This window comes from Rhinoderma darwinii, chromosome 12 (assembly GCF_050947455.1).
Source record: "Rhinoderma darwinii isolate aRhiDar2 chromosome 12, aRhiDar2.hap1, whole genome shotgun sequence".
Lineage (NCBI taxonomy): Eukaryota > Metazoa > Chordata > Amphibia > Anura > Rhinodermatidae > Rhinoderma > Rhinoderma darwinii.
In genome coordinates, this window is record NC_134698.1 from 65,544,404 (window position 1) to 65,561,640 (window position 17,237).

General features: G+C 40.6%; 1 protein-coding gene across 2 annotated transcripts in view; it reads right to left on the minus strand.

The window, feature by feature from the left end:
• Positions 1 to 17,237, minus strand: part of RTN1 (reticulon 1) — a 131,864-nt gene that overhangs the window by 70,347 nt on the left and 44,280 nt on the right. The window contains exon 2 of one of the 2 annotated variants that reach the window (XM_075843590.1): positions 3,235 to 3,972. The exons of the other annotated variant lie outside the window; for it this stretch is intronic. Within the exon in view, the coding sequence (XP_075699705.1) occupies positions 3,235 to 3,972 (738 nt within the window). The remainder of the gene's footprint in view (positions 1 to 3,234; positions 3,973 to 17,237) is intronic. 2 annotated transcript variants of the gene reach the window in all.

The following is a 17,237-nucleotide window of genomic DNA, read 5'->3' on the forward strand; positions in this document are numbered from 1 at the left end:
GTGCATGGGACCTTACTCTTGGACAACCGCTTTAAGGGTCAATGCATATTACGTGCGTTTTTTCCGAGCAGATTTGCGTGCGGCAAAACCGCAGAATAATACAGTACCAGAAGAGGCAATAAGATTCCAGGGCATCTCATGTACACTCTGCAGTATTTACCCACACGTAAATTGACCCGCAGTGCGTATTTTTGTAACTGCAGCATGTCAATTTATCCCGCGATTCAGCTTGCGAATTCTATCTTCCTAGTTCTGGAGAAAAATGCAGCAAAACCTGCAGCATGAAAACGCAGCGATTTACGCAGCAAAACGTAAAAACCGCATTCAAAAAAGCACCTTTAGGTGTGGTTTTTTAATTGCGAATTTCTTGCGGTTTCCTGCGGTTTAGCTGCGTATTTTCCGTCTTTCTCCCTAGGTTGTTCACCATTGACATATTACAAAATGCAATTATGTAATAAAGCAAATAATAACTGACAAGTTGATGAAAGGTTCCCTTGAAGGTAGGCATGAAAACCATTAAAAGGTGTGCACTTGTATTAATTCACATTATCATTATTGGTCGGCTTTGCAGCACATCAATGTATTTTTGCATATGTTATTACCAATTCTCTTTGACTTGACAGTGGGTATTTTATGCTATATGCGACAGCTTCATTAGCTTCTGGTGATTATATTGATCTATGTGCTCGCTTGTATTAGTTTATAGTGGTTGTATTACTGAACAATTGGATTGTCATTATTATCATTTTGCACACGTATGCTGTTGTCAGCCTTGACAGAGTACTGCTGTGTTGACAGCATCAGTGCTGCGATATGCAGTGACTTCTTCCATAAATTATTCAATAAGAACCATTTACAAATTGCAAAATCCGCAGACCAAAACGACTTCTTTATATGCAGAAGTGTGTCTATTCCAGTCCATGGTTTTATGGAAAGATCTGCTTAAAAATAACCTGCACCAAAGTTTACACATTGATTGATGCTCTGGAAAATGTTCCGTTATCCCACGATCGTCCATCTACAATACTGAATAATTGTTTTAATTAACTAACTCAAAGGGGTTCAGCTATCAGGACCACCCCTTTCCATAGGACCTATTTGAGAATATTCACCATAGAGGGGGTTTCCTCCTTAAGAGGTAGCAAGAGCTCTTTGCCCCCCCAGTACTAGCCCTTATTTAGAGATATAGGCCCACATTTATGAAAGGCTATATACACCGTTGAAATAGTTTTTTTGGTGTTTTTTTTTAAAATACAAATGTGTATCAGTGTGTTTGGTGCAACTTTCTAAATACTTTTTATTAAACATTATTTTTACTTTTTGAAATACAGCTGCTTTGCACCCTGTATACAGAGCAGCTGTATCTAGTGCTGAAACCTGTATCTGTCCGGTCAGCGGCACTGACGGGTTTTATGTCAGCGGGTCCTTCATGTCTCTGACACACAGGATCGAGCTGTTACTGATCACATCTAAATTCATAACTTAGATGTGATCGATAACCGGTGGATCCTTTTTAGATACAGCTGTTCTGTATTCTCTATACAGAGCAGCTGCATGTAGCGCTAAATCCTGTTCTCGTCAGGTCCGCAGGACTAATGGGTTCAGTGACAGCGGGTCCTGCGTGTCGATCCACCTGTTATCCAACACATCTAAATTCATAACTTAGATGCGATAGATTACAGGTGGATCCTGTATGTCAGAGACCTGCTGTCACTAAACAATACAGCTGGTCTGTATAGAGTAGTTGTATCTAAAAAAATAAAACAAAGTTTTATTAAAGACTAATTGAAAAGTAACACCAGACACACTGACTGACCTGTTTATTAAAAAAAAAATGCCCCTCAAAGGTTTACATAGCCTTTAAATCCCCATGACAAGGGTTTTCCTGGTACAAACAGCTTGTGCATCTATCATATTAATTGGAATTAACTCCACAGCCGTACATATGTTGCTAGGACAATGCATACTTGCCTACTGTCTCCAGGTTGTCTGGGAGTCTCCTGCAATAAGGTTGAACCTTTGTGGGGAAGGCAAACCAGCGAAGTCTCCCTCAAAGCTGCGACTTTTCTCTGGATGGGGCAGTCAGTCACAGACCACTCCAGCCAGACCAAAAAAAACCCTCTTCCAGTACTGATCTGGGGCACAAAGTCTGATATGAGGGACCAGTGACTGATATGAGGGCACAGTGGTTTATTTGTGGGCAGTGTGGCTTTTATTATGGGGGTATGGTCAGTCTATTCGTGGTTAAGGTTTATGAACGAAAAAATTGCAGAAGCAAGCACTTCATTTCTCTATGAGTTGATGTCTGCATTGTTTTTGGGTATGACATTTACTTATTTCATCTTAGAAATCATAGATTAAAACTGTCTGTATGTAGCAGTAGAGGAAGAAGAGTAACACATGACTACAGTATCAGACTACAGGGTCTGTTTGTAGTCTGTAACCATGGAGAAACATAGGTTTGCATAGGAGCTGTATACACAAAATGGTATATATTAACCTATTCTCAAAATTGCTTCCTTTTTTCTTTTAAATGAATTGGAACAATAAAAAGGATTGCAAAAGTGCACATAAAAAATAAAGTTCTGATGACCTGAAATCATTAATTTAACTAATTAAATATTTGAGGTTTCTGAGCCCAGTCCACTACCTTTTAGAAATACTTGATAAATCAAGTTTTCTGAATGTTTTCTGAATTTTTTTTACCCCATAGAGCAAAAAATAAAAAAAAATACCTTCTATAGCTTCTTAACCCACCTTTCCAATTCTATCCAATATAACTTATTTCAGTGTTTGCCAAGGAAACTAAGAACAGCAGCTGCAAAATATTTTATTGTCTACAATAGCTTACAGCTCCCATAATAGTTTATTGAAAGGTACTTGGCTTAGTTTGATATCATATATCTGTGTGTACTGTGAACAAATTCCAGTTTGTCTGACGCCCCTTTAGCCGGCCCTTGTTATATTTTTGGAGCTTTGCGGACATAGCTATGGTAACAGTTATATAATAGCCCACCACTACATGTCCAACATTAACTTCCATTAGATCATACTGTGCCATACTGTGACAGGAGGGGTCTTGTCGATAATGATATTCTAGGGAAGAGAAATCAAATAATGGAAATGTACTGTATGGAACTAAAAAAATGACAGATAAAACTCCATAAAGTATTGATTGTGTAATATTTAGAATGTGAAGAAAGAAAGGGAACATAGTGTGGTTTATGGTCTTACCTGCTTCTATAGATGGTGGTGTAAGGGACTCTGGACTGTCATCCTCTGGCTCTGACACCATTACAGTCGGAACTATGTCGGAACCGGATTTTAAACCTGCTTCTGACAGATCCTTACTGGTTTCAATAAAATCATTATCAATGGAGGATTCAGTAAGAGTGATTTTTACTGGCGATGTTTTAGTATTCCTGGTTCCTGTGTTGCTATACAGTCCCATACTGCCACCAGGTTCCTCCATATACGGTGCAAATGACAGATCTTCACATACTTTGTCACTATGTTGGTCTTTTTGCAAAGTTTTTGTGGCACCCTCATGTATACGATCTTCATAAGAAAAATCATATCCTATAGGGCTTGTCTTTTTCTCATTAACCTCGGGAGAATACTTTGGGTTGCTATCTGGGGACCTGCTGATGTCAATATACTTGTACGCTTCTAATTTGTCATCCTCCATGGGATCAGACAATGTTTTGATCACATCTTTGCTCTCAGCTGGCGTCATTTCAATACCTGAATCTGAACTAAACAAACCGCGAGACTGAAAGACAGGCATATCTTGAGGATACTGGGAACCAAAACGAAATTCCTCATCGTCTAAGCTTGGGCCACCATCTCCCTTTTTAAGAATCCCAGTGAAGTAGTTGGAGTCTGGCTGAGACATATAATGCTCATCTGATGTCAGAGATGTGTAAAAGGCTCCGTCATCATCCACTGGTAACTTCTTGCTACTTGTATAATCTGAAAGCACAATATTAAAAGTAAAAAAATTTTCAGTAAAAGTATACACAACATATTATAAACGTAAATTAACGGTTCCGATACACACATTTTATTTTTGGACTTTTATGTGTGCCTGTACAAGTAGCGGCAGTAGTATCCAAATCAGACGTGGTTTTGCCGTGAATGAACGCGATTATACAATGCATTTCAACGTGCATCATCTGTAGAAGCCGCATGGCTACTGTGTGTATGGATAACCCTTAGGGTATGTCCACACGGCCTATTTTAGACCGTTTTTCGGGCCGTAAACGCCCGAAAAACGGACGAAAAATCGAAAGCAGAACGCCTCCAAACATCTGCCCATTGATTTCAATGGAAAAACCACGTTCTGCTTCGATGGGCCGTTTTTTTACGTGGCCGTTTTTCAAAACGGCCGCGTAAAAAAACAGCCACTAAAAAGAAGTGCAGGACACTTCTTGGGATGTTTTTGGAGCTGTTTTTAATTGACTCTATTGGAAAAAGCTCCAAAAACTGCCATAATAAATGCCACGAAACACGCTGCGAAAATCGCGAGTGGCTTAAAAAAAGTCTGAAAATTAGGAGCTGTTTTCCCTTGAAGACAGCTCCTTATTTTCAGATGTTTTTGAGTTTGTGTGTGAACATACCCTTAGAGGGGACGTATAATGTACTGACATATAGTTTGGACTAACCTGTATTCAGTGGATAAAGTCTAGCAATCCACTCAGACATACATATATAAATATTATATGCAATAGGGCTACATACTGTATAGTCCGGATAAAAATGTAACATACTGAATTCCAGGAAAAGTTCCTCACCATCCGCAATATCAAGGAGGTTAGATGTGGTAGATGAAGTATCAGAACACACTTTGTTTTTTTACTTCGTGGTCTCCCAGCCTTCACATAAAGAGGTTCTGCAGAGGATAAAAGCAGACAAACATAGCGCAGACTGCAGCGTTGGATAAAATCTTTTGGTACTTTATTCCATATACTGGCTTTCCCTTGGTCTAGCATGCCCCAGAAGAAGCTGGACAAGGCGAAACCTAGGATCGGGCAGGAGAGGCTTGGCATGCAATGTGGAGACTTTATATATTTATGAGCTCTTTTTATTTTGTCACTCTGTGAGTATATGGAATAAAGTATCAAAAGGTTTTATCCAACGATGCATTCTGCGTTATGTTTGTCTGCTTTTATCAAGTCAAGTGTGTTCTGATACTTCATCTACCACATCTAACCTCCTTGATATTGGGGATTGTGAGGAACTTTTCCTGGAGTCCGTGTGTTGAATTTTTTTCTGGACTATACAGTCTGTAGCCCCATTGCATATAATCTTTAAGGCCTCAAAACTGCTGACAGTGTGATTTAGGGGAGGGTATTTTAACTAAGCCTATTGTTTTGGTCATCCAAGTTGCATGAGCGAGAAATCAATGTTTATTTCCCCCGGTGCTGGGGTCACAATTGCCACTGAGACGGGCACTTAATGTGCAAATGCTCCTTGGCTCTTCTGATTGCACGCTGCCATTCCCACCCCTCTGCTCTGGGTGACGGTTCTAGTGTTAATTAATCCCTTGACGCATTGTCAAGTACATGTACGTGATAAGCGTCATAGGGAAGTATGAAGCGTGCTCACGGGCTGAGCGCGCTCCATACACTGCAGGTGTCAGCTGTGTTTTACAGCTGACACCCAGAACTAAAGGCCGGGAACAGCAATCGCGCTGTTCCTGGCCGTTTAACCCCTCAAATGCTGCGGTTGGGACCGCAGCATCTGAAGCGTTGAAAAGAGGGGTACGGCCCCCTCCGACAGCTCATCGTCGCCCCCACACCGCGATCGCGGGGTGCCGGTGTTTGTCATGGCAGCCCAGGGGCCTAATGGAGGCCCAGGTCTGCCTTTTGTCTGCCTCTGCTAAGCCGTGCCAGAGGCATGATTTAACAGAAGCCTGTAAAAATTACAATATACTGCAATACATTAGTATTGCAGTATATGGTACCAGAGATCTAACAATCCCTGGTTCAAGTCCCCTAGGGGGACTAATAAAATGTGTACAAAAAAAGTTTAATAAAGTTATTAGCAGTGAAAATAAATTAAAAGTTCAAAAAACACCCCTTTTCCTATTTTTCCTCTAAAGTAATGTAAAAAAATAAATAAATAAACAAAATTGAAATCGCTGCATCCATAAAAGTCTGAACTATTACAATATACCACTATTTAACTCGCACGGTGAACGCCGTAAAAAACTAAAAATTTAATCCGCTAAGATCGCTGTTTTTTGGTCACCACAGCTCGCAAAAATTTTTTTGCTAAAAAGTGATCAAAAAGTTGTACGTACCCAAAAAATTTTACCAATAAAAATTACATCTCGTCCCGCAAACAATAAGCCCTCACACCACTCTATTGACGGAAAAATAAAAAAGTTATGGCTCTTGGGGAGTGAAACAGAAACTAAAACATGAACACTGTCTCGGTCCTTAACGGGTTAAAGGTCATTCTGTTTCTGTGATGTTGTAACATCTCCTCACTCCTCCATTTCTCCCTGCTGTCGCTGAGATGGTTCTTCTCAGTTACAGCAGCCTGCTGTGTGACATCTAGGAGACAATTCAGCTGTAGAATTAATCACTAGAGGGAACAGCCTACCTGCTGAGCAGTCTTAGAGAAACCTGAATATAGAGGACACATGACCAAACAAGTAATAAAGGATATATTTCAGAAAAATTGCATATTTTATAGCTATTGGCCCTAACTTGTCTAAAGGTGAACTTGCGCTTCAAGTTTACTTGGTAACATTTGCCTTGTGATTGGATGTGACACCTTAGGATCAAAAAACATCACATCCCATCCCAGATAATGCACAGCTTTATGCTTGTAAGCTACACAGGTGTGACACAATGTGGTTAAAATGTGGTAGGTAGCCATAGGGTGGAATGTGTTGGTGGAACAACCCAAAACAAAAATGGGGTGGTCCAACTCTGAGGCAGATTTGCATTCTATACATTTGTGAAGACATTTATGAGCTTCTCCACTGAACCACAAAAATATGTACACAATACATATTTACCGACCCTGGCTGGGCCCATGGTGGGTAAATACGCCCTTGATGAGTGCAAAGCTCGGTTTGTAAAACATCCTCAGTTTTCCAAGATAGAGACATGAAAATAAGTTATTTAAAGGGGTAGTCGCATGAAGAAAATCCCTTTCCGTATGCCATATTAGGGCATATAAACTCCAAAGTGGGGATCCCACTATTTATGAGCCAAAGCATAGAGCTGCTAACAAGGAGCGGCTCTCACTCTGGCGGACTTGTTTCTTCATGGAGAGTAAATGTAAGGTTGGTTTGTAGCTTTTTCCAGCAATAACCTGATTGACATGGATTTCTGAAGCCTGACCAGCGGCATTTACCTGTTTGCCGGGCCAGCTCCACACTGAAAAGGGCTGTCATGTTGAGACGACTCTTTTAACCACTTAAGGACAAAGACATTTTTTGATTTTCGTTTTTCACTTCCCGCCTTCCAAGAGCCATAACGTCTTTATTTTTCCGTCAATAGAGTGGTGTGAGGGCTTATATTTTGCGGGAGGAGTTGTGGTTTCTATTGGTAGCATTTAAAGTACCTAGCTGTTAGTCCTGGGTGTCGGCTGTAAAACACAGCCGACACCCGCAGCATATGGAGCACGCCCAGCGCATGAGTGTGCTCCAAACATCACCCCCCGGCACCAGGACGTACCAGTGCGTCCTGGTGCGCTAAGGGATTAATTCTAACTAAATTTGCTAACTATTTTGTTACTATGTTGTGTCCGATAGTGTGGCATATATGTGGTTTTTACCATCCAAACATGCTAGCCTTGGTATCACTAAATATTTAAAAATAATTTCAAAGCATAGCAATTACTTCTTAAAATATAAAAACAAATCTGCCTGCATGTCCGGTAAAATGTAATTGCAGCAATATTTCCTGAAAATTACCACTGCAATAATAGCATATGTAATTTTCAATAAACCCCAATGCGGAAAAAGATACATTAACATACATTATTAAGTTTACAGCCTCTTATTAAGTGTCAACATGTTCTCTAGATGAAATTTAATGCCATTCCAGCTGCTAAATAGTTGGACAAGAGTGGAACAAAATAAGACTTATTCTAGCCTTGGTAAAAGATGACATATTGGGCTATTAACCCTATCCTGCAACATGTGATCTGCAAATAACCAGATGATACACTTGAAATTAGGTATAACGTTATTTGGAGGGGGGAGGGGAAGAGGTGTGGGGCGTTAGGCAAGAAGTCTTGATAAAGGCCAGTATATACCAGCTAAACTAGTGTCCTGAAATCTGTGATGTTGAATTCTTTATAAAAGAATAATTGCCAGAAAATCTGTCTGTGCCATAATGAACACTTGTAATTATCAGAAACATTCAATTCTTCCTCCATATGGCCGCACATTAAATACAATTAGATTAAATATAGTTATGCACCTTGTGAAGAGAAAATACATGTTACTGTTACATACTAAATGAGAAAACACTGGGTAAAACGGACATGGAAAAGGACTTAAGAATTTTAGTTGACAGTAAACTTAACTGTAGCAACTAGTGTCAGGCAGCTGCTGCCAAGGTAACTAAGATCAACAGTTCATAAAAAAGGTCATAGATGCACATGATGAGAACATAGTTCTACCACTTTATAAATCTCTATCACATGGAATATTTTGTACAGTTTTGGGCAACAGTGCACAAGGAAGACATAGTAGAGCTTGAATGGGTTCAAAGGCGGGCAACTAAAGTAATAAATGGAATGGGTAGACTACTGTACTCAGAAATATTGTTCAAATTAGGGTTGTTTAGTTTAGAAAAAAGGACAGCTTAGGAGTGACCTAATAACTATGTATAAATATATCAAAGGTCAATACAGAGATCTCTCTCATGATCTAGGGCGGAACTTTGGGGGCATCCTCTACGTCTAGAGAAAAGGAGGTTTCTACACCAACATAGAAGGTTATTCTTTACTGTAAGAGCAGTGACACTATAGAACTCTCTGCCAGAGGAAGTTGTTCTGGTGAACGCTCTGAAAGAGTTCAAGAGGGGCTGGATGCCTTTCTTGAGTGTAATAATATTACAAGTTAGTGGTTTGTTGTAAATGGGACGTTGTTCCAGGGATTTCTTCTGATTGACATATTGAAGTCAGGAAGAAATTTCTCCCTAGGATTAGGAAAACTGACTTTTGCCTCATGGGGGTTTTGTCTTCTTCTGGATCAACATTGCAGAATAATAGGATGAACTATTTAGACATATGTCTTTTTTCTGCCTTACAAACTATGACTTTGACTAAATAAAATCAAGATCTGTGTGGTCCACTTATATGTTTTCACATATGGGATTTCTGACTCTTCATTTGTTACTCTGAGAAGGGATGGTTTTATAGAAAATGGAGCCCTGGTTCATTATATGTTCCCTTCCAACCCTTCCCCAACCTTTTTCCTTCTGTACCGATAGTTATAAAAAGTTTAAAATGTTCAATAAAAACTGTATTAAAAAAAGAAGAAAATGGGGCCCTGGGCAACAAGAAAAGTATAACTGATAACAACCACCACCCACCCGCCAACCTAGGCCCATTCACCAATATACAGATCAGAGCTGGGCCAGATACAGAGAGATACTTTCAGGTTGTTCTTCGGGTTCCAGAGCAACTGCCTCGTTTACCACCTACCTAAAACCAGCTCTGACTGAGTGGGGAATGGCTATAACCTTGACAAAGTGATGAAGCTCCTATGTACAAAAATGCTACCAAAGACAGGTATCAGATGAGGGCAGAGAATAAGGGGACTTGTCCCTTTTTTCTTCTGTTCTCCTAAAGTATCCAGTGCAATGCAAAAGAATGGAATAGAGTGGATGGAGGTCTCTACATAAATAATGCTGTAAATATAAGTATGGATGCCCATCAGGCGCTTGCCTTCTCCTTCACCGGCAAGATGACAGCGGCAGATTGACTGCCATGGACAATACCAGTTTTCGTATTGGCATTAGTTTCTATAAGACAGCATCTAATTTAATAAGTAAGCTTCTGGTAATAATGATATAATTTTGACATATATGCTGGAAATTAGTGAGCATTGCAAAAAATATTATTCTACTGACAGTGCATATTCATATACATAGTTTTTCTTTAAAAAAAAAAAAAAAGAGAATTTTTATTAGACATTCCATCAGCACATTACCTAAAATATTTAATAAATGCCCTGTGGCTGTGACATAAAAAAGACGTCTTATTTATTGACAGATATGTTTTATAATGTATTGAAAGTTACTAATGTGTACCACAGACAGGAACTCATAGTCCTATCTTTCCCCCATCAACCCCAGTGATATCACCTTGCCCCGGAGCCAGTGCAGACATGAGGAGGAGGTATGGTGCAATGTATGTCTGATTAATTTGTTAGGCTCAAGACCAAATTTAGTAACAAAGCAGAAGCGTATCATTTTCTGCAGCCTGGAATCATTAGCATTTATATCTAATTAGCACACGCCGGAGTATAATACAAACCTAGTTTTACAGCTTATGTCAAGTGACGGCAAAAAAAATCTATATCAGTAATGTCCAGAAATGACTACGATAAACCATCGAACACATAACACCCTTTTCTTAATTACCCCTACTACATTTCTTCATTTTATAAAGCTAGGTGTCACACCAGGACAAGACAATATCTCCTGGTGCCCATGACAGGTATATCAGAATGCGCCCCACAATATATATTTCCAAGTATGCAATTGCTTTTTTTGCAGCGCTACTATTTCTATATATTTCTGATTTCAAATAAATAGCTTCACCTTTTATTCTTGTGGTAATGAAATTCATCCTGAAATTTAAAAGATGGAATAAGATTTTCAAGACTTGGGCTTCATGCACACGACCCTAATTTTTATCTGCAATAACGGAGTCGTAATTGCAGATAACATACTGACCAATTCATTTCTATTGGATATGGACACCTTCCCGTATATTTACGGGTGTGTGTCCAGGCCATAGAAATGACCCACAAAAAATAGGACATGTGCTCCTATACTTATTACTGGGATCACGGTTCGCAAATGCGGGTGACACTCCGCGGCCCTTCCATGCCAGTATTTATTGATCATAAATACTGCACGGTCGTGTGCATCTGGTCTCAGAGCTACAAGTAGCTGCTGCTGATAAAAATAAAATAATAGTAATGTTAATAATCATGACATTTCTTCTAGGGGAGAATAAACCAGTAATATGGCACTGTATGTCGCACCATACAGCCGGACATGGAGTGTCTATGGCTCCATATTACAGACTCTGTGTGCCTCATTACATTCTCCTGCAAATGGTTCTGCTGTGTGCCTGAAGATTAATGTGGTTTTTGACCCACCTGACCCAAGTATTAAAAGCGTAATATAGCGATAGCCCCAGATATCCATGACTGCAGTTATTTAATAAAACTGGATTATATTCATTTATCGGGTTTGTAAACTACACTGGGACAGGATTCATCAATGCATTACATAACAATGTTATTGAACTAAAACTAACAGTGTCAAAGGAAATCTCAGAATCAAGCGCTTGTCCAGAAGATGTTTCCCATTGCTAACATTGCACACTTATTTTGTTCTTCTAGTAAGAAGGTTCCCATAGCTATTTGTTATATTCCCATATCCTTACCAGATGGTGTGAATATAATGAGGCAACCTGAGATAGTAAGATTTACTGTTGTCAAAATAACGGGAATTCATACATTGACGAAGATCAAACCTCTAGGTGCATTATCCGAGGACCAGAAGGAAGTTTTACTTCCTGGCTCTGTGTATGTGGAGGGGAGGAGGGAGCTGCAAGTGAGAGCATTAAGATAGAACACAGCCTGTTACTGTCATCTAGCCTCATGTACACCCTTCCAGTGACATGAGGGGGTGTTATACATGAACTTTTATTTACGTTATCACTCCCTCTTACTATTTAGAAGCAGTCCATAGGAGCTGGAGAGCCAATGAGAGATTTGACAAATGAACCATAAAATTACTAAAAATTCCAAAACTATCAGTCATGCAACATAAAAGAAAGGGAGGTATGAGGCGAAGTAACAAACAACAAGAGGTCATCTGTATAAAAAGAGACATTTTATAATGGGTCTGCCCAACACCAATGCCAAGAACATCGGGGGTTTTCAGTAAAGTAATTGCCAGATGTTTCAGAGTAATAATATACAGGAGTGGGGAGATGAGGCATCCCTGTCACATTCTATTATTAATACAGACTGGCATACAGAAGATGCCATACCCTGGAACCTCGCCATGAGAGAATTATATAAAGCCATAATGAGCTGTAAAAAGTGGTTTCTGACGAAGCGCTACCTTCAAGAAAGACCAATGGACCCTATCAAATGTCTGCGGCAACACACAGCAGGCACATGGGAACATCTTGCTTCCTGGCATAGGATATTAGGGAAATCATTCTCAGAGTGTTGCTCCTGGCCTCACAACCTGGATCAAATTTAACCTGGTCCCTGTGTATAAACTATGGAATCGCCTGACGGAGGCCAAAAGTTTGGAAATTAAAATTTATGAGAGAGATTGGTCATTAGTTCCCAGGGACAGTCAGATCCTATTGAAACAGTTCAAGAATAATTACATTCTTTTCACCAGAATAGAACCAAAACCCACATGTTAAAGAGGTTGTCTCAAAAAGCTATTTTTTTTATTGAAATAGGTCGGGCAATCAACTGATTGCTGCAGGTCCGACTTCAGAAACCATTGACAATCAGTTGTTATTACGAGGGACACTGCAGCCATACATATATTTCCCCTTCAGTGCCCACTGCAGGACAAATAAAGAACTGCATGTAGGCTATTTAAATGAATTGCCGACCGTATAATACATAGACAGGCTGGGTCCTCCAGAGCAAGAGCTACTCTTTGAAAGCAGCTTTCTCTCTCGCTAATAAGGAGAGAGGTCCCCTTGATGCCACATTTTTCAACACAACACAGTAACAAATTAGTTTAGTAAAATTAAAGGGGTTGTCTCAACATGACAATCCCTTTTCAGTGAGAAGCAGTCTTGACCAGCAGCCTGCTGGCATGAATTTGGCTTCTGAAACCACTGGCGATCAGCTGTTATTACTTGGAAAGCTTATACTTCCCCTACATGGACAAGCTGTGTCTGCCAGATGGAGAGACGGTCTCTATTAGTGGCTGTATGCTCTTGCTTATAGATGGAGGGACCCCCCTTCTATGGTGTCCATATGCCCTAATTGGGCATATGAAAAAGAATGGTCTTCATGAGACAACCCCTATCATCCCATTCATCTACCCCCCTTCATCAGGCAAGTGTCAGCACCAGCCAAACCTAAGTAGATGCAAGAATCTAATGGTCCTGCTTTACATTTGTGAAGAGTGGGCACACTGTGACAGTCCCCAAAGACCCACATATACCTGGAGCCAGCTTTGCCTTCCATGTGTGAATCCAGCCTAAGGGATTTTCTATGCAGAAAAATATGTCAATGAAAGTTTATTGGTGCAATATATAACTGGTCAATGCAGAACAAGTTTGACAAACCAGTTTAATCAGAAATCCTGAAAATTAATTTTATAAGTCCTATAAGGAACATGTATTATGTTGGATTTAGATACAGCAAGTAATCATTTTGGTTTTGTAAGCAATAATTGTGCCACGAACAGTGTATCAATCACGCTGAGCTTTCTCGAACAGATAAATCTTGCACAACCCCATCCTGACCTGATTACGAGAAAGGAATAATTCATAAGTGAGCTGAGCTTTCAAAGTCCCACACTTTACATCTTCACCGTCCAAAAATATTCTGCTCACATCTATAAATAAAGAACAATCCCGTTCTCTCCAGATAAAAAAATAACCCCACACAATGTAACCTGCCAGGAACTACAACAGTCATGAGTGGATAGAAAAAGAATAAATAACAAAACCATAAAAGAGAAATGCCATATTCTTTATATATGTACCAAATTGAAGGAAATGCTTCCATGGTAATGGGGTTATCCCAAGATCAACATTTATCACCTATCCACAGGATAGGTGATAAATGTCGGATCGCTTGGGACCCCACCGATCACTAGAATGGAGTCCCGAGCCCCCTGTTCCTTCTCACTGCACGTTCGCAGTGAAGAGACCTTTGAATGGAGCATGCGCTCCATTCACTGTTTCCGTCAGCCCCATAGACATTGAATGGAGCGGCAGCGCTTGAAGTAAAAACCAAGTTGACTTCTTTCAAACAAGTTGACTTCGTTCAATTACGCATGCTATTTCCTGTGACTAGGGGAGATAGCATTATAAGAATGAAGTGTCATCTGATGGCAGAATCTGTAAAACTAACATTTACATTTCATAGGTTTGTCATACCTCCCAGAAGTCCAGAAGTATCCCTCCATTCGAGAACCTCACATCTCTAGCAGAAATGCCTTTAACCCGCTGCTAAAAAGGAAATTACTTGTGAGAAGATAACCGCTCAATATAACTAATTCTTGTTTGTAAAGGACAGAGAAGTGTCGGGACATAAAATTGGTAAATGTTTTACTGTTATGAGGTACTGCTGTGTGTCTTCAATGTTATATAGCACTATTACTTGCACAATTATGGAGCACTAATACTGTGACTATTATGGGGCAGTGTGGCTGGCACTTTCATAATCAAGTATCTCAGATTAAGCCATACTGTCACGGATTCTGGGCCCAGTTCCGTTGTGCTAAGAGTCTCCTCCCCTGTCCTGCGAGTCCTGAAAAGTGCTGTGAACAGTGGTGTCATGTTTTTTAGGTATCAGAGTGCTCCTAAAAAAGGCCCCTTGCCACATTTATCCGCATCCACGTTCTCAGGATGTGGATGCAGTTGAATATTATGGCGGATCAGGGATCAGTAGGCTCCCTGACCCCCCATTCACTCTTGTAGGCCACTTCAGGCTTGCAGCCTACAAGGCGCTGGGACCTCGGCGCAGGCCGGGTGCGATGCAGTGACCTTATCCCATCTGCCTGCGCCATGTGGTTGACAGTGCTGGCTACAGGTCGAAAGAGATCTGTAGCCCGAGCTGCTCCATTAATCGTGGGAATGGGGTTAAATGATTATTAGTTTTATTACTTTTACTGTGGGGCTTAATTATGGGGCACTATTATTGGGTGGGGGCATTAAGGGGGCACTATTAATATGTGGAGGGCACTAAAGGGGAACTTTTATGGCATTTTTATTAAGTAGGAGGCACTTTTACTAAGTAGGGGGCATAATTAATGTGTGGAGCACTCTAAGGGGGCACCAATAATGTGTGGAGGGCACTAAGAGGGCCCTTTTTGGACACTAATCCCCTAGTGCTTATTAAAAGCTTCATGCTCGTTACTGTGATCTCCAACCTTTTATGTGGGAGTTAGTGCTGGTGCCACCGCATGAAAATCTGACAGAAAAAACTGCCTTCTTATGAAATTGCAGGCATTCAGGGGTACAGTAGGACCCCTATAGAGGTCTATGGATGCCCTATGGGAGCTGTAATATGGCCATGTGCATGTGACATAATTTTAGAGCTAGGCATACAAAATTAAAAAAGAAAACTGTCCATAGGGTAATAATATTAACATTGGACATACATATACACCATTCTGAATAAAACATAACTATGAAAGTCTAAGGCGCCATGCACACGACAGTATATTTCATCCGTAATTACAGACCCATTCATTGCTATTGGCCACGGACACCTTTCAGTATTTTTACGGATGGGTGTCCATGCTGAAAAAATTATAGAACCTGTCCTATTCTTGTCCGTAATTACGTCACGGACTCTCCCATAGAAGCCTATGGGCGCTTCTGTAAATACGGACAGCTACGGAAGTGCATCCGTAAACCATCCGTATTTACGGAAGCGTTGCTATGCAATATGTTGGTGACATCATTTGCAACCTCACTCTTTTTTTTAACGGATCCGTATCTACGGATCAAATACGGATTCAATACAGACCGTATTTACGGACAGTATTTACAGATGGATGAAAATACGGTCGTGTGCATGGGGCCTGAGTTCAAAAAGAATGACATGACCTTTATTCTAAGGCCTCATGCACACTTCTGTTGGCCGTCGTACGGCCGTTAATGACGGATCCGTGAAACACGGACCGCACACGGATGGCTTCCGTGTGCAGTTCGTTGTTTCACGGAGCAAATCAATGAAAAGGCCGAGACTGTTCCGTAAAAAATGGCAGGACACTGGTCGAAAGCTTTTGCCTTGTGTCATAAATTCTCTATCTCTTGTAAAGCCCAGGAAACTAACTATAAGATCTAATCTAGGTGGTATAGGGTCCCGGTGTTGCTCCATTCCTTTTATCCAGAGGTACCAGATGAATGTTGGCGGTGCAGCAGAGCAGGTGGCACTATGTTGCATATTTGGTGGGGATGCCCATTAATACACACATTCTGGTCTACAGTAGTGGATCTGATTCACAAGATCACAGGTCAGGTGCTTCCCAATACTCCTGAGGTGTTGATTCTCTTCATGCTCCCTGGCGCGATCAAAAGGTATATGAAAACCCTGATTAGTTTCTTGCTGATCGCGGCTCGCACTGTTATCCCACATCTTTGGAAGACCAGTAGCGGGCCTACGATTACTGATTGGTTTCAGGAGATACTACATGTACAGAGAATGGAGGAGGCAACACAGGCCCATCATATGTTTTCAGGGCATATGAGTTTGATATGGCAGGAGTGGAGGGAGTTCTGTGAGTCTGATGATTATTTGTTGTATGACTAAGTTCCATATCGAGTGGAGGGCGGGTTTCCTTGCAGTTTGAGTCCGGATGTCGTTAACTGGGAGTAGTGGGAGTGCATGCCCGATACGGATAGGGACATTGCTGAGACTTGGGGGGTGATCTGTTGGATCCGTCAGAGTTCTCTGGGTTCTCTTGTTCTGCTTCTATTTTTTATACTCTCTCTGACATAGGCTATGTATATCAGTGTTCCGTGCTGCTGAGGGGGTGTTGGTTCTGAACGGCCGTGGTGCCTACTGTCCTGATAGTATTGCTCGTCTTGTATTGACATGTATATGCTCCCTAATATCCATGTTTTCTGTTCCCAGTATAACTTTTCCTTCTGCTGGATCAGAGGACTGCTGTACCTTGTGTTTTGGAACTTTGTATGTATAAGAACATTTTTTGGTTTTGTAGCACTTTCCATGTATGCTTGCTGTGAATATGTTAAGTTTCTACTGTATATTGATTCAGATGAAAATATAAATAAAAGAATGTTAA